At 33.0% G+C, this 19011-nt stretch overlaps 2 protein-coding genes across 10 annotated transcripts in view; both read right to left on the bottom strand.

Annotated features, from left to right (window-relative positions):
* The window catches only part of Glurib (Glutamate receptor IB), a 237272-nt gene that overhangs the window by 38872 nt on the left and 179389 nt on the right, over nucleotides 1-19011 (bottom strand). The gene's annotated exons all lie outside the window — the stretch shown is intronic.
* On the bottom strand, nucleotides 12205-16042 carry LOC145967101 (facilitated trehalose transporter Tret1-like). Of its 4 annotated transcripts, none has more exons than XM_083091761.1 (6): nucleotides 15778-16042; nucleotides 14904-15139; nucleotides 14437-14805; nucleotides 13315-14114; nucleotides 12655-12793; nucleotides 12205-12504 (listed from the first exon to the last, which is right to left on the bottom strand). In XM_083091761.1, the coding sequence occupies exons 2-6, from the start codon at nucleotides 14959-14961 to the stop codon at nucleotides 12434-12436; spliced, it is 1437 nt and encodes a 478-aa protein (XP_082947887.1). In that variant the 5' UTR covers nucleotides 14962-15139; nucleotides 15778-16042; the 3' UTR covers nucleotides 12205-12433. The 4 variants fall into 4 exon arrangements, with proteins under 4 accessions (XP_082947887.1, XP_082947884.1, XP_082947888.1 ...); XM_083091758.1 differs by having other exon boundaries at nucleotides 14904-15096; XM_083091762.1 differs by having other exon boundaries at nucleotides 14904-15018.

The following is a 19011-nucleotide window of genomic DNA, read 5'->3' as shown; positions in this document are numbered from 1 at the left end:
TCATCCTACCTCACCTCCCCATATCGCCCCGTATCGTGAACGCGATACGCCCATAGTCCATTTCATAGCGTATATCCGGTGACGGAAAAACGAATTTTTCAAAATACGCAACGTTTGCCGACAATCCAGTCAATCTGCTAGATAAATCGAGTATTTCAATAGAGATACTTTCACGTATTTTATTTTAAGATTATGGGAGACACACACTACTCGTACATATTGTAAATAAATACAATAGAATGCAGTCTTGCATAATTTTTCTTTTATTTTTATAATTATTAATGCAATAGAATTGTAGTGAAAATAATAGAGATAATTCGATTTTCATTCTGATAGAATTATTTAAAATATAAAAATAAATTGTCCAATCATAATACAAAGTTATTATCTTGCATATATTTAACCTAGTACATATTAAAAAGTAGAATTTTATTTCACATTCCTTCGTTATTGTTGAAAATTTTTGAAAAAATGTAACAGCCATACATTTAATCCTACACATATGTGTATATGTAGGATTAAAAATATAACTGGTGGATAAGTTTTATTACTTAACATTCAATTTGATATAATAAAATAATATCGAACTTTGCACAATACTAATAAATATTATTCGTAAATAGTCTCTAACGAATCGGCCGACGAGGATTGTGACACCGTTAGGCATGGGATCATAAATGAAAGTCATCTCTGAATTTTCACTCGCGGATAGCGGACGGGGAAGGGTTAAAAAAACACCGGAAGTCGCGGCAGATATTACGTACGTGTTTCACTGGTCGCGAGTTTGTCCACGCCGTGGGAGAGCCATAGAGGAAACGTGGAATTTTCGTTAGTCAGTACTCGGGTCACGTGCGCAGTGCAAATTGAAATTCTTGTTTCGCTCGCCGGCATTTATCATGACCGTTCTGCGGCTGATCATTGGATCTTATTTCGCCCAGTTTATCGATCTGTTTTAGCGACACGCGGCTTTTTATTCGTCGCGCTCGAATGCAGATATTATCGAGGAACTGAGACGGATATCGAAATGATTATTGACCGAGCGCAACACCGATTATTCATTGGTGAAAAATTCACGATTTTTCTTTTTTTTTTATTTTTATTTTTCAGCATGGTTGGATTGTAAATAATGCGCGACGCGCGGTGCGTCTATACATCATGATAAAACATTACAAATGAATATCGATAACAGCCCCTGTTTGTTTTTGACTGTAATTTATAATGGAACATGGCATTATTTACGAATGATAACAAAACGAGCGCCGCGTGTGCGTGCAAGTGAACCATATCCTGATTACATAATATCTCAAGCGGCGCGCGCACATATCCCGTAAAAAGGAAGAATACATATTTCTCCTGATGGTAAAACGCCCTTGTGTGATATTCGCGTCAGACATTTCTCCGCCAAGCATGGTCATACATCACGATATTATACACGTCATAATATTAGCTTATATACTTTACCTATCGGTGCGAAAAAAAGGTACTCTAATCTACGGTAATGGTATGGTTCTCTGTTCGCGGCAGCGTAATGCACGAAGCGCATAAAATGAAACACGTAGAAAAAAGAACACAGACGATTAGAATACGTATGTATACGGGCAGAGTAGCGCGAAATTAGAGGTAACGTGATAGCACTTTTGAATTTTGCAATTTCCGGCCTTTGCGAAGCCCGGCGCCGCGAATTTCGCGAAATAACACGCGCCGATATGAAATACAAAATACCGGGCGAAATTGCCGGGAACTCTTCCTGGCTCTCGCCAATGTTTGCTATAAAGAAGCACTATGCGACGACGATGCTCATCGAATGGCATATCGAGAGATTTATAATATAATAAATATACCAAGATTATACATATTGCAGAAATTTCCTTTTGTTCATACGGTCGCTTGCAAAAGAAAGGATACGTATTCGCAAAAGAGGCTATTGGATAATATATTGTCGTGTATAAAAGCGCTAATATAAGCAGTGTAAGTTACATTTATATCGATAAATGCGAAATTCATAGCAATCGAGTTTTATGATTTTATCAAAACTGAATAATATTTTCTGAAAATGTTTTCGCATAGAATTAAGTTTTCCTCAATGATGTAACGTTAATATTTTTCTCGATATTTTAAAAGAGAATTTATCAAATAATTTTAACCATTTTAGTTTGTTTATCATAATTTATGCAACTTTCAACTATCTCTCTATTCATAAAAGATAAAATTTTTCTGTAAAATTATTTCATATTTTTCCTGGAGTTTTCCTTTTTCATTTTTATAGTATTCATTTTAATATATTCATTTCACTAGTAAACATCTTTGAATAAAATAACACATAATGTTGAATTAATATTGCCAATTTCGCATTTATATGCAAATATCGCAGAATGAACCAATGACAATTGATCAAGTATGTTTGACGTACATAACACACATATACACGTACATGGATCCGCCATAGTTCATAAATTTTCGTATAATTCTATGACGTATCATTTATCAGTTTCCAAGTCGGAGTCGAACGACGAAGTCGAATTTACCGTTAAAGTCACGCCGCTTTCTGACACGCGATTAATCCATCGAACGTAACCCATTTGTATGCCCGAGCGAAAATGGGTTCGCCGAGAGTGATAAAAACGGCGAAATTACTCTCGCGGCGAAATTGCTCGCGTAGAATTCGCAGTATCTGCTTAATGGTTTCATGCAAAAATGTGCTTTCGCGCGTTTTGCGCGTAGAGAGAATCTCTTTTGCATTTGATGAGATCAGCGGTCGCATCTGTTTGCGCCATTTTGCGAGATTACTTTGAGAAATGCCTCGCGATCGATTCGCGCTAAGTCGCTCGACGATTTGACATACATGAATTTTTTTCCAATCGGATGAACAGCTATAAAACCATGCGTAAACTTGTCGGATTGTACTATTTGGCAGTATGGCGTAAAGCCCGAGATGAAATTTCATCGTGTATTACGCAGGAGGGTGAGGCTGCAGAGGGTGTTGGGGCCAGACGATCGATCGTATCTCGCGAGACGAGAGAAGAGTGGACCTAGGATGGCCAGGAGTAATACGGTTATTAAATTGCCAGGGTCATTAACCTAAATGTTATAATTACTATACATTACGCGAATAGTATACTAGAGGCAAGCACAAGTAAAGAAAAAGGACTTTTAATCAATATTATTGCGTGCATAATTGTCTAATATGTATGTATAAAAATGGTGACAATTATGTACATAATAATATTGATTAAATACACTTTCTCTTTACTTTTGCTTGCTGGTATATATCGAAGCTCTCTGTGACGTCACAACGTTCATTAATTGTAACCAAAATAATTGAAAAGCTCTTTACATATCGACATTATTATTAAACAATCACTTGTATTGTTATTATTACGTATTATTATTTCATTATTTACCTCATATTTCAAATATGAAATTGGAGCTATTATTATAGAGATGATTTTGATTTAATATCACATAGTAATTTTTATCCTCCGCAGACAAATATAATATAATATGTTATGGTGGCATTAAAATAATCCGAGAACCGACGATGTAATAGAGGCGCAAGCATTATCGCTAACAACGACGCCAGAATATTACTTGGCTAAACTAATAAAAAGACGGAAATGTTAATGACTTTCATCAGAGTCTGCTAGAACGAGCCTCACAAAACTTTTTAATGACGTTTTAAAACGTGGCACGCGAGTTCTTATCATAATCCACATCTATTTCGCCTCATGCGTAATGAAATGAAGAAAGCTATTGAAATAGATTCATTGACAATAACAAATTATCTAATTTCTCTATCCCTTTTCTTTATTCTCTTTCTATCTCTCTCTTCGCGTTTCTTTTAATTTATTTTTCGCAATTATTTCTTTATAAAAAGCATTCTTATTTTATTAAGAATGCTTTTATATATAATTTTTTTATTTTTATATATATAATACATTTCTTTATTGATTTTTTAAGTTCTACTTTTCAAGCAATTCTCAACAATATTGTTTTATTGCTTTTTTCTACTCTCTTCGTATGCTTGTTCAGTATTTCCATTTAATACAGTGATGACACAGGACGAACTCTATATTTATATAATTTTTATTTCTATTTGTTGTGATCATCTACAAATGCATCGATCGTTTGGGAAGCAAACAGTATCAGAAGATTCTCTAAATACTCTTGTTTCTTCATTTCATCCCCCTTTTACTTTCGCTATGCTATGTTTCTCACCCTCGACAGAGTCGCCGCTTTTGGTCTCGCATTTTTCTGGCAGACCATTATCCTCGCGTGACAGGGAAACTAAAGCCAAGAATCGATCGTCGAGCCGTCAGTAGTAGATCACGAAAAAGAAATCCAAATCTCCGCGTCGCTGCAATTCGACGACACTACGCGTCGTTTTGTCTTCGGTGAGTCTCGTGATTCTCCCGACAATATCCCATGGAATTGCCGTCTCATAAACGACTCCGGCGCATTATTATATTATCCTCGATCATCGGCGAGCCACGCGTTCGCTCATCCAGCGCTTTTCCTTTTACTTTCCACCGAGAAGATTGTCTCTCAAAGGAATTCCACGTAAGATAAATATAATTTTTGCAACCCTCTATTTTTCCATCCCTCTTTTTTCTTACTTACGGAGGTTACCCCTCACCAAGATGGCTTCTCGCGTTCCGGGAAGGATGATTGTGATGAGCAGTCGAGCGAACGGAGTCAAACTCGAGTGATTTAACATTGTTTTAACATCGATACCGTGGCCACGGGGAAATCCGCTTACCCACTGAAACTGTAAACTGTATCAATTCAATTTCATGCGAACTCTTTCGGGAACATTTGTTCGCCGCTTTGCTACTCCGGACGTTTATCTTGGCCGTTGATGCTACCAGCGTTTTCCTGTTTCGAGATCCCGGTAATGCAATGCAAATACATAGTACGACTATATCCTAATCGAAGAATCAGAAAGATTACTGATACACGTAAATTTCTTCCTTTAATTCTCGATCAAAAACGTTGCTTTGTTACTATTGTATGTTCTACAAAATATATACATATATTAATAAATGCATAAAATCTTAATAAATAAAATGTATAAATATTTTAATAATTATTTTAATATTTTAAAATATAATATATGAGGTGGAATATTAACATATTTGCATGAATGAGCAAGAAGCTTTTATACCAACAGAAAGAACCGCATTGATCATTTCGATAAAATAATAATATAAAAATAATAATATAAAAATATGATAATATAAATATAATAATATAAAAATAATAATATAAAAATATGACGAGCGGGATAAGGCGTGTGAATTACAAATTTATGAAATAATGAAAGAAAATAATGAAAGAAAAGTAAAAAAAGATATATGGTGAAATAAAAGTAGATGAGAGACATATTTGACTGGGATTCACGATGCATATCATAATCTCACAATCAGAATGAACGTGGCTTTGATTTAATACTTTTATCAAACCCATTACGCACCGATGCATGCCGGTCTCTTTGGTGTCAGGCTGCGTCCGCAGTTTCTCTTCTTATTAACACGTGAGCGCTTTGATTTATATCCCCCCCGAGCAGTCAGGTGGACGATGTCCACGCTCGATCGATTTTAACGTCGTTTCGCCGACGACACCGGCGCGCCGATCGTCGCACCGGGGATAAATCCGCGACGCTCGAAGGGACAGCGGGACCTTTTTTAGTCGCGCTTTACGGCGCGAACCAAAGGGTCGTGAAGGGCTTTTCCGTTTCCCCGGAGACCGTTTGATCTGCTACAGCGGATAATTCGCCCGCCGACGCGTTTCACGCGACGTGAGGCGCGCGCTTTGTCACGTGCGCCGCATGAGCGGTGCTCTTTACACACCCGTCGTCGCGTCGGACAATTCGTCGTTTCGCGATGCGAACAAACGTAAGTGAGAATACAAAGGAGAGAATCTGGCCCGCGTGAATGGAAGAAAGCGACGAAAGGCGAGTGAATTTAACCCTACCGCGCGGCGACATTAAAAACGACCCTTCGCTCGTGCTGTCACTTCCGTTGAATTAACCAGTCAAGATCTTCGCATTGTGTAAAGATTCTAAAGTTTCCATCGTGTCGCCTTTCTTGAATGCTCATCCCTTCGCTTGAATGATCATCCTCTCTTGATTGATTTGATAAAAGTTTTTATTTTGCGGCTAATTATGCTTGTTAAATTAATGACAGGATGGATATATAATTGAGCGACAAAATTAATATAGTTAAATTTAGCAATAATTTTATATAGTTAACAATTGTTTAATTAATATACTCCTGCTTTTATATACATTTCATATTCTCAAAGAAATTAAAAGAATATTATACGATAAATTTTGTTTACATTAAAACAAAAAAACTGAAATATTCTTTAATAATTTCTTTGATAATTTCTTTAAGCTTCTCTTACATTCACTTCTAATTTTAAATTTATATTAAATAATTTTGTCAAAAATTATAAAATTGCATTTAATAAAAATCACACTTTCTAGATCAAAAGGTATAGAAAAATAAACACGCTTCTCCTACTAAGAACATTTGTAATACTCTTCTGCCGAACACATAAAAAGCGTAGTTCGTCTGGGATATTTGGTTGTCTAGTTAAGCCACTTCGCCACTATGACAAAGTTACATTGTTTTGCGAAATGTACCTACATACCTACATACCGTATAAGCTTGCAGGACACATTCAGCGATAATGAAGAGCGATCGCGGTGATGTATCAACCGCGATTACGGTCTTATATCCGACGCGCGAAAACGGATGAGACAAGGTGATCCACTTATTTCGCGAGTAGGCGCAAGCTTGAGTGAAATCACATGTCACATTGTTCCTTAATATTAAACTTCTTTTTGTCCGATTACATCACTTAAATTATTATACACTCACGTAGAAAAATTGAAAGTTATATAACTATTAAATAATTACTATTATATGTATATAACTATTAAATAATTGAGGACAACGTTTGTATTTATGGTAATGAAAGGAAAAAATCAACTTGAAATCATCAAATATTGAATATCAGATTTTATACTATTTTTAATTTACTAAAATATGTAATATTTTAATAACAAGTTTAATAAAATTTATAAGAAAAGCTACTGTGAGAAGTTTCTGTTGTAAGAAGCGATAACGATTATTTATATTGCCATACTTAAACGCGTAGTGACATCTCGAAATTGTTTTTCCCGTATATTATCGGCGCATGCGAAATATAAAATTGATAAGTAGCGCATGCCTATCGATCCGTGATGAAAATGAGGGAACTTGGTGTCTCCTCACCCTCTTTTGTTCCAGGATTCTCGTAGAATACACGCGGATTTATGGACGATTCCAATTTGATATTTTTGGGAGTCAATTGAGAGGGAAAATTGAGTACAACAATTTAAAGAAATTGTGGTTTGGCCAACTCATTTCCTATATGTCAAAGCTCATCTTCGATTTGAGAGGATCATAAACCCTGGGACAAGTGAAAGAGCCAACGTGGGAAAGGAGAATATAAATTGAACGCGTGAATCTCGAGATAAGTATTCATGAATATAAAATGAAAATCGCGATTTTCTTGGTATGTTATATAGAATATAAGAAATAGAAAATGTACTTGTAATTTATATTAAGGTATGTGGATCTTGAAATGACGATATATATGTACATATGTCTACATGAATAGACTCTTCGATAGCATATTATAATTATCATATTTTATTATTTGACCAATTGTGCTGTGAATCTTTGCTCATCGTTGTTAAATTATTAATTCTTATACTGCTGTGCCTTAAAAAGAGTTTGTAAATTACATATTATATTAAAAATGAATTATCGTAAAATAAACCACTACAGTTTTTATAAATGTTTTGCATTTTGTAATAAAGGATGGAGTTGCATGTTATTTTGTTATTTCATGTCATTAGCACATCACAAATTCATCGTAAAAAGTTGGAATTTAATTATAAATGCAGCCATTCTATGCTTATTAGAGTACTCCAGTATATAAATTATTTTAATAAATTATTTCATAAAATTCCAAAAGTGCGCTTGTGTATCAATGAAATAGATGCATCATTTTGCTTTACATACGTTTGTTTTGGAGAACCATTTATATTATATTTATAGTACGTATTGAGCACAATGGCCTCAAAAAGATTCTTTTCACGCATTCTTATCATTTCATACATTCTCATACAAGAAGATAATAGTTATGTAATTTACAATAAATATTAGATAAATTAATGCGTCAATCTTTATAAATTTAACAATTTAATTATAGTTTACTTGTACTGCCGGTTTTGCCATTGAATAGTAAAAAAAAATTGCGCGCGATGCACTGTTAATTTTTATATATTATTATATTACATTGCATTAAAAGATATTAATATAATGCAAAATAATTTAACGGAGAAAATTTTGATGCAAAATTTAGAACTCGCGAAATAACCTTTTTATAAGCGCATGCTTATGCACACAAGTTGCATTTGCAGCTGCAATTTAATAATAATACTGAAAGAGAGCATATAATTTTTTAGTTTCACAAACTATGCCATTAGCGAAAACGTTTTGCCAAACGTCAAAGTGTGCATTCTGTTTAATACGCTCTCTTTCTTTAGAATTTTATATATTTCCTCCCTTTTTACCTCTCTCAATATCTCACCGCGCGTTTTATTTCAGATGAATTTTTGTAGAAGAGTGCAGCTCGACGAGATGATAGAGCTCGGACAAGGAATAAAAACCGTGCAGTACAACATTTGAAATTTAATTCGCAATTGAATGAGATATAAAATATAATAGTCACGTCGATGAGCCGATGAGGCACGCAATTTCCATTTACGTAAGCGCATATTATCGCAACTTGTTTCGTTTAATTGCCGATCAGCCTTATTATCGGGCAATTATTATTTGCAAGGTTGTTTCAAATTGCAAGGAGCAGTTTTTACATACTTGACTCGCCGGACAAGCGCGAAGTAACTCTCGTGGCGTATTCAGTTCAAGTATACATATATATATATACATATATATATATATATATATATATATATATATATATAATATACACAAGGATACATACATACACTGGCACATATGTACGTATACATACGCGCACGTATACACGCATGCGAGGATTATCGATTGACGAAGATCACCCCGCACGACGGCCAAAGCGGTCACCATTACCGGGATTGCGGGCGTCGCATTAGGTAAGACCCGGCCTGTACACATTCTCATTCGGATAATGCACCGCTAAGTGGATGCCTCGTATGTGTTGCGACTCGTGGCCTATCAATCTTGATCTTGGCTTGTACGAGAGGCCGTACCGCAGATACAACGCACACTATCGAAGAGAATCGATGTGCTCCTCTCTCTCTCGCTCTTTCTTGTTTTCTCTATGTATATATAGAGCATTTTGGTAAAGAGTAATCTCTCGTGGGAATATAGAGCAAGTAAAAATAATTCACAAGTTTTTATAAAATTATTCTCTACAACGCATTTCGATCGAGATATTTGTCTGTAAAGTTAATATTTGAGAAACATTTTTCTTAAATAAGATGTGTGCCTTTTATGTCACTCTGTAGATTTTAATAAATTGTAATAATTATATTTTTATGTATAAATTAAATATTAAAAATTTTTGAAATATATAATGTGATAAACTTCTTGATGCTACGTTGAAGAGCCAGGGATGGATCACTTATATAGGCTTCTAACTTACAACCTTCTAACTTTGAACCGATAGATTTTTTTCTATTTTCAAATATATTTTTAGATTTTTTCCTCACATTTTTCTCAAAACAAGGGTGTTCTTGTTTTATTTCATCAAAACTAACTCTTTTCGAGAAAAACACATTTGATTGATAGAAAATAAATGATGATAAGAGAAGCGTTGTAGAGAAAAATTTTATAGGAACTTAGAGTTATTTTACCTGCTCTATATTACCTTATCGAAACACTCTAAGTGTTAGTGTGTATACTCGCGGATTCTATACGTGTGTGTGTGGAACGAATTGATACGCACACGTTGAGCTGAACGTATACTCTGAGAGATACGTACCATGATGCGTGTGCATATACATATATCAGTAGATATGTACGTAGAACGGTGTAACACAGGGTCAAGTCATACTGTGATGGCTCATAAGATCAGGTATACGGAATGTATGGGGTCAATGGATACACTTGCATCTACAACCTATGCTTAGTCCCGTGACACTCACCCTTATCATTACACAGTTATACACTAATGCACGTAATCACATATCTCGGCATTCAATGCGTAAAGTGTGAGCTTTTTACTTCTTTTTCTTCTCTTGTCCTTTTTTACTTTTTCACGCATATGCATTTACAGAAGTAGTTTAAATAACAGATTAGCTAAGTAATTGTTTAAGGTGATTGGAGGGTCACTGGAGATATCAAAGCGATAGAAAAATTATATAAATTTTATTTGACTTGTCATTTTATTATATTTTATTGTATTATTTAATTATATATATAAAATAAATTCCCAAAAAATATTCGAAAGAAAATTATTATATGATATACATATATAAGATATATAATACCGTAAAATATAATCTGTCTTAATTCTATTTATTATTTGTTTGCTTGCATATTTTTGTATTTATCAAATCATTTTTAATAGATATTCAATAGATATTTCATATATCAATTTTAATAGATATGCATGCGATGCGTATTTTTATGGGCTTTACATAGAAACAACCTATAAATGAAATAATCATTGCAAGATATTAAACTAATCATATTAAGCTTAAGTCCATAGGCGTGCATCTGGAATACATATGTTCAGATTAATACATCACACAAGCGGGCAAACTGTTTATTGACAGATAAACAGTTATACGTGCACGTAGATAAATGCATTTCCGCATAACTGTAAATATACGTATACCAATGATACACATGTACAAATGTTCTGTTGGGGAGAAACGACAACATGCGTATACAAGACACGCTGTCTGCATACACGTTCTGCCAATGTTTCGAGGCTGACGAACCATCATTGACGTAGCCGGGATATAGTCATACGACGGAATCACTTGGGAGTTTGCAACGAAAGTTCGCCCATTTTAGAGAGTGTTGCGTTTTTTATCGAGCGTAAACTATAAATGATTCTCTTCACAGAGACGGAAAATGTATAAACGGCCATTTCGCTGTTAGAATCAAAATTTTCTGAATTTATTTTGCGAAAAATGAAAACGATATAAAAAGATATCGTACAATAACAAAATTTACAGTCATATGAATGATGATGTTACATATTTTTAAATGTGCATCACGTTACAAATGGATTTTTAACTGTTTTTAACTTTTAAAATTTTATACAATTTACACAATTGTTTAACTGTAAAAATTTTGCATATATATAGCACCATATGCGGTTCTTTGAATATGTGCGCATATAAGCCGTGCCTGCATTTTGACATTACTGTAGTAATGACAATCACCTTTTTATTAAAAATAACATACACACACACGCATACACGTGTATGTTATCTTTAACGAAATATACATGTACATGTAAAATGTTTTGAGAAATAAAACGTAAATGAATGATATAAATATTATAATTATTTGAAATGATATATTATAAAGATTATATGTTAAATATTATTTTAAATAACTGTTCACTAAATAAAAATTATTAATAAAATCGAGACAGAGATAAAGACGAGATTTTTCTTATAAAAATTGACTTAAGACCGAGACAAGATTTAAGCTTTCGAAAATTTTCAATACCAAAACAGTATTTTTACGAATATTGTCTTGTTTTGAGCCTTGTGCAATCCTACTTAGCAAGTAAGTGAACTCACGTTGTAAATGTATTTTTAATGAGAACTTAACTTGTTCGATCGAACATACGAATCTCGTCGTACGCGATACCACTACTAAACGATTCTCTTTGCGGAGTTAAAGCTTCATGATCAAACAAGTGTAATGATTTCCTCTCGCATCGTTTCTCTCTAGCGTTTAACAAGCTCGAGATGCGATTTAGCGTCATTATCGACGCTATGTATGTATATGTCAAAGGAGCATATACAAAACAATATATGAAAAAATTATAGAGTAAATAAGTAAAAATTGTTTTATAATTTAAAAAAAAGGAAAGTCAATTTTGAATGGTCGTAAATAATTATCATTGAAAATTTTCATTGCGACCTATTTTAGCTTTGTATTACACTATTTAAAAAAATATGTTGTTTTAAAAGTGTATCTTGTACAATTGTTATTAATGCCATACATATGGTAATATAATTTTACATATTTTTCATGTGATATAAGTTATCATAATGTTTACTTACTATTCGTCTGACTAAAGATATGTAAGCGCAAATAATTATAATAGTACATGTCTTGGACGATATAAATTATCTCTGTAAGATAGGAACGTTATCTTAACATCGTTGTAACTTGTAATTATATGCGTTTCACATATATTTAGTTGTTATCACATATATTTCTCGTTCTTCTTTTCTTTTCGTCCTTTTTACAGTTTTCTCTGTAATATTTTAAATACACACAAATATAATATTAGCGTCAAAAAAGTCATATATGTTAAATATATACTCTAAATCTAGATTTAGCGATCTTTGATTTATTTTATAATATCACGTTTACTTCTTTATATCGCATATACATTATTTCTTACTTCGCAATTCCAATTGTATTTCTTCCAAGGTTTTGCCTTCGGTCTCCGGCACAAATAGGTAAATTAATACCCATATAAGAAATGTTATCGCAGTAAATGCCCATAATGGTGCACGCGTGCCGTACAACTCTTGCATAACCTATAATACAAATAATTCTACCATCATATTATATATTACCATATAACATTTAATTTTGAATAAAGAATAAGGAAAAAAAATATCTTAATATATTTTTTTATAATTCCCTGATATACAGAATTATAAATAATATTATAATATTATGCTTTAAAAATATGAATGAGATTTATAACAAGAAAATGTTACAACTAGTGATACAACTATTATATATATAATTTCAGAGGATATCTTTTATGCAAATCCTTTTTTAATAGGCATTGAAATATCGATTGCTCGTTCAAATATAATTTGCATATTTTTATATCGCAATACATTTCCTAATGCTATTAAATGGTAAGGAATCTCTTTGGCCATCAAAGCTATTAACCGATGGCACACTATACGGCGTTGTATAATACCATTACAAAATAAAGAACTTCCTTTGGTTAAACCTCTTAATTGGTCGTTGCTTCCAATAACCCGCTAACCGCGCTCTCGTTCCCGAAAATAAAATAGATTCTTCGATACAGACGTCAACGTACCTGATAAAACTTTACAGTGACAATGGAACTTATGGCGTAGTAGGGAGTGTAGAACATCGCGGCGAATCCTTTGACCTCGATGCCGAAGATCTCGCCCATATATGCCAACGGTATTGGATTAAGGCTGAATTCTAAACCGAATACGTAAATCACTACGAAGACTGTAGGCACCCACTTGAATCGAGAAACATCGTAGCCACTGGACTGTAGCTCGAAGAAAATAGCTATCAAGGCCAGCGATACCGCACAAATTGGTGCGAACATCAGTAACAGAAATCTCTTGCCCGTAAAACGTACCACTATCACGCAGGCACCACCAGACAGGACGATGGCGACAGCAGTCAGAATAATGCTAGTGTTGGTCGAAATCTCAAAGCCGGCCTCGTCGTAGATGTACGACTGATAAGCGAGTATCGGTACCATGCCTGTCAATGACAAGCCGCTCATTAGTATTATAGCGATACGAAAGGCTCTTCTATTCTGCACTTTGGTGAAGATCTCTCTGATATTCTTGAATGTCATCTTGCTGCACTTGTCCTCGATTTCCACCATACGTTTCACTTCCTCGAATTCCTCGTGTACGTTCTCTTTACCCAAGGCCCATTGAAGGGATTTTTGTGCAAGATCGAGTTTGTTCTTACGCGTTAAAAATACCGAGCTCTCGGGTAACCACATGAAAGTCAGCAGAAATAGCATTGGCGCGCATACGCTTATCATCGCCATCGCGAATCTACTGATCCACAGGCCGATGGCATAAATGAGCATCATCCCAACGTCAATTAGAACAGACATTAAAGTACCTAAAGATTTCATCTTATTTACTGATGTCTTTTAAAGGTAACTAATTTCATAGATAACGTTATTCAAAATGCAAGGGAGATTACAGAAATATGAATTCAGTATTGAATACGTAAAGCTATATAAATGCATATTTTCAAGAAATACAAACTCAAACGAAATGTGCCATTAAGAATCATTATCAACTGAAAAAGACTGAAACATTTAATGTTAACAAATGTACAGATCTACTATATAGAACGATGAATATATTAATAAGCTGATAAGAATCGTGTCGAACATTGCACATTGATAACAAGCATAAAACAATTGGTATCGTCGTACCTAAAGGACCCCTGGTCTGCTTGCTACTGATTTCGCCGATATATATTGGCATCACGGCATAAGTTATACCACATCCTATGCCCGCGAGTATTCGTCCGATATATATGAACGGTACAGAAGTGGACAACCCGATGAAAAACCAAGAGATGATCTTTGGTATAGTGGTAACTAACAAGATTCCTTTACGTCCGATCTTATCCATCAGTATAAATGATACCAATGAGCCGATCCCGACCCCCACATACATGAAATTCACGATCCAAGCGATTTCATCAGTCGTCACCTTTAGAGGATCCTCGTTATTAAATTTCGATATGGTCGGCGAAATCCATCCTTCGTGCAAGCCGCAATCGATTAACAAAGTACTACCTGAGAAGCGATTATACGTCAGATTTTTTCGAAGGCGCATTCACGTGATAATATTTTTGAATTGTGAAGTAATTTCATCTCTTACTTAAGATACTTACATATGAATCCAATCAACGTTTGTCGCAATATACCACGGTTCATTTTGTTCGATAACATCCTTCTTGATTTCACGTTAATTGTGTTTATCGGATTTTTTAAACAGTTAGTTTGCGTCTTAAATAGAGTAAAAAGTCATTTCAATTACGAGAACAGCACGAAAAATGTGTGACGCGATTAAATAATACCTCATAGCTGCAAATATATACATCTCGCTTTATACACTTTTAATCGGTTCCTATTAATTAGAAAAAAGTATCTATTATATAAATATATATTATTAAAAAACCACCTGCTGATGATGACTCAGACGACTTATCTAAATGAGATACACTTAATTATTGCGTAGAACATTATCGATCATATTATCGTCGACGTGCGAGTAAAGTTTACTTCGTCCAATTTGTGCATTCCGATTTTGAATTTAAAATTTCGCAAAGATACGAAGAATTGAAAATACGAACTTCTATTTGCTAATTATTAATGATCAAGCAGAAATGTGCGCTATGAAGCTGATCCATCTAATCTAGCAACACAGCCGACCTCCGAGCCAAATAGAAATAACGGACATAAAGCCAACAAGGATTTTAACTAGGTTCCACGCCACATATCTCTCGACTGAGGGTGCGATATGGTCACATGTGTAAACAGTCACGTCTGCACGCATGATCGCCACCCGCCGCGGTTGGAGAGCACTTGCTCTTGCTTTAAGGCACGCGATGCGATACCTCCCAAAGCATCAGTTTATGGCTAGATATATAATATACCCGCTTTTAAGAGACAGAGAGACTGAACCGGACGCGTTGCTTAATACGAATTTATTGTCGTAAAATTCTTCGCGTTTTTTCTTCACGTTGCTCAAAATAAAATACTTACTTGAATAATATTTACTTGATGCAATGAATTTGATTGATTAATTAATATTAACAGACAACTTAATACTGTTAAATAAAAATGTTATTTTATTTTTTTCGTGCACTGGATTTTTCACCAAAATATATGTTAAATAATGAATTGTAAAGTTTATTAATTTCACAAATAAAAAATTATTTAGGATTATAATAAAAAAAATGTCAAATTGACATTTTGACAGTTCTTCAAATTTAAATTGCAAAAGACAATTGCAAAACACAAAGCGAAATATTCGGAAGCACAACCGTTTATGTCAGTGTAAATATTCGAACTGCCATATCATTTTTTTTACAAATGAATATGCGTTTATTGAGTTTATAATTGCACACTTAATAATCTTTAAACTTTAAAATAAGGATATTATATCGACTATAAATGGCAAGTAGTAGTAAAATATTACAGTAGTAGTAAAATATGGCAGTTAGTAAAATATTGCAAAAGTTATGCATCTTTTTAAAAGTATTTTTCTGTCAACTTTTATACGATAATATATCAAGATATATATCATATTTTCAAATTATAATCAATTTTTTATCATTGAAAAAGAATCCAACACATATTTTCACGACAATTTTATTTTTTTTGTACACTGGAGTTTCGTCAAAATATTTGTTAAATTATGAATTGTAAAGTTTATTAATTTCATAAAAAAATTATTTGGAATTAATAAAAAGCAAAATATCAGATTGATAAAAATGTAGCTAATTCTTCAACTTTTTCAAACAATATTAAAAAGCGATGTTTCTTTTAAATAATAAAATAATAATGATAAATTTTAGTTTCAAAAAGATGATATGTAATGTGTTAAAAATAATTTCTATGATCTTATAAAACCAACGTGCAATATAATGCAGTTACACTGATTGAAATTGTGTATCGCATTTTCTTTCATTTTAAGATTATGTTCTGTAAAATCCTTCTTTCTCGTAACTATTAGAGAAAACGTTAACATGTTTGGACGTACAATATTGCGCAATAGATGGACGGTGCACAGCACTGATGATTAAGATTTATTGCTTTAATAATACACGGATCATAATTGCAATAATTACATGTAATATTTAATTTTTCCTTTCCATTTTATGATGTGGTTTAGTAGTATAATCCGGTTTAAAATATATAACAATCCTTCGTAAGAGTAGAAAATAGAAAGGATCTTTATACCGATACTGAATAATATTTTTGTGTTTTCTAAAAGCTAAAAAATATTTAATTCCACATAGCAATCTCTTTCAATGTATGTGCATACACATATTTACATTCTTCATTTGGGTATCTAATGTTGATTAGTTGATAATATCCTTCGAAAGAACCAGCTCGCACACCCAAAACCAGTTAGTTTACGTTCTTTGTCTTGCTCAAACAAGTTGTCGAAACGCCGAATCCTTGCATCGGCAGTTTACACCGAAACGTTTTTCTTCGTTCAGCCAGTTATCACCAAAACGCAAGAAGAAAGACGTTTATTATCAAGGTCATCACGTCTAGAGGCATGATATTTCATCTTAAATGTAGTCGATGAATAGAATAATTGCGATGTTCCGAATCGAGTGGATCGTTCATGTGTGATTTTTGGCTTACAATTAATAACACAATTCAACAAAGATAACTTTTTCGCGAACACAAAAAGAAAGTAATTATTTTCTGTAATTTTTACATGTTTTATCCAATTCCGACTTTTAAACTACTCCATTATATTAAAATTTTAAGAAATTTATAACTGAAGTAGCAACGAAAGGGATTTTTTAATGTACTGTATCATGTCATATTACGCATATGTAACAATTTATTGCAATCAGGTATTAGAATTTTCAGTTCTTAGAAATAGCATTCATCTTAAATTTCTTAAAATTGTAACGTAATAAAATAATTAAAAATCCAAAAATCATATTCAAAACAAATGAAACTACGAAAAATGGTTATTTTTTTTCTCGTCCTTATGTTCTCTTTTAGCTGCACTGTGTAATCATTTTCAAAGAGAGGGAATCACTTAATATAATATTTGATTTATTATAAAGAAGAATTATTTTTTAATTAATTAAAAAAATATTTTGCATTGCATAGCCTTTTTCAATTATTTTCTTTTTCGCTAGAATTTAGATATAAATGTAAATTCCTTTATTTATTAAATAAAATTTTTCTTAAGAAAAAAATTGAAGTATCTAAATTCAAAAATTTTAGGTTCATAACAAACTTTCCAAAAAATAAATTTTGAAAATGCAATTACTGATTATAAATTAGTTGTTACTCTGAATTTAATTTTGTGCTTTAATTGATTTTTATATAATTATAATAAGAATAATGAAAACAGTTTAATGTTGAACATTGAAAATACAGTAAATGGTGATTTGGCACTAAATTTTATTAGGAAATCTAAATTTATGAAAGAGTCTATAGATAAAAGGTAATTGATTGAATTGTCATTCTTCTTTTACATTGATAATACGAAGTAATTTCTACTGTAAATTGAGTTATTGTCTTACCGCGATGCTTCATTACCTATGGCGTGCATAATAAACTATTTTAGTACAGCTGTGCGCTAACATGCGGCTCGAACGAGCATCGACCCGATTAATTGACAGTTATATAAAAGTCATTATATTTACACGCATATTTTATCACAATCACATTGGTACATACTGATTTAACAATGACATGTCATTATCACGTGAAGATTTAATTCGTCTTTATCAGTGAGTTGTTTCTTAATTATAGGAGGTAGCTAAATCCAATTGGGAATTACTCAATCATACTACTTGATGGATGGAATAGATGATACGGGCCACATTTTTCGAACATTTAAATAATGAATTATGATAGCGTACATATTATCTTGTTATCTATTTTCGTATCTGAATCTTTAATGCAAATTCTCTTGCATTAAAGCTAATCTGATTCACAATGAAGATTTCCTTAAGCTTGATTCTCTTATCTGGTGATTAGTACTTGTAATAATTTTCTCTGACAGCCTCAACTTATTCGAATTAACACACTATGCATACGTATATATTAATGATGTATACGTTAGAACGCCGTATCGTTCTTCAAAGATGGAAATTTGAGATTAAAAAGAATATTTTTCAGAAACGAAATAATCTTTACTGGTTTTTTAATGAAAGTTTTATTTCTGGATTCTATCTATATTCGAATATTTTAACAGTGACGTTAATCAAGAACTACTACTACGAGAGTTGAATTTAA

The sequence above is a fragment of the Camponotus vicinus genome, unplaced genomic scaffold (assembly GCF_025532165.1).
Source record: "Camponotus vicinus isolate PSW18456_S1 unplaced genomic scaffold, iyCamVici1.0 SCAF_2, whole genome shotgun sequence".
NCBI lineage: Eukaryota > Metazoa > Arthropoda > Insecta > Hymenoptera > Formicidae > Camponotus > Camponotus vicinus.
Note: the sequence above shows the minus strand (reverse complement) of the source record. Positions and strands in the feature narration are given on the sequence as shown.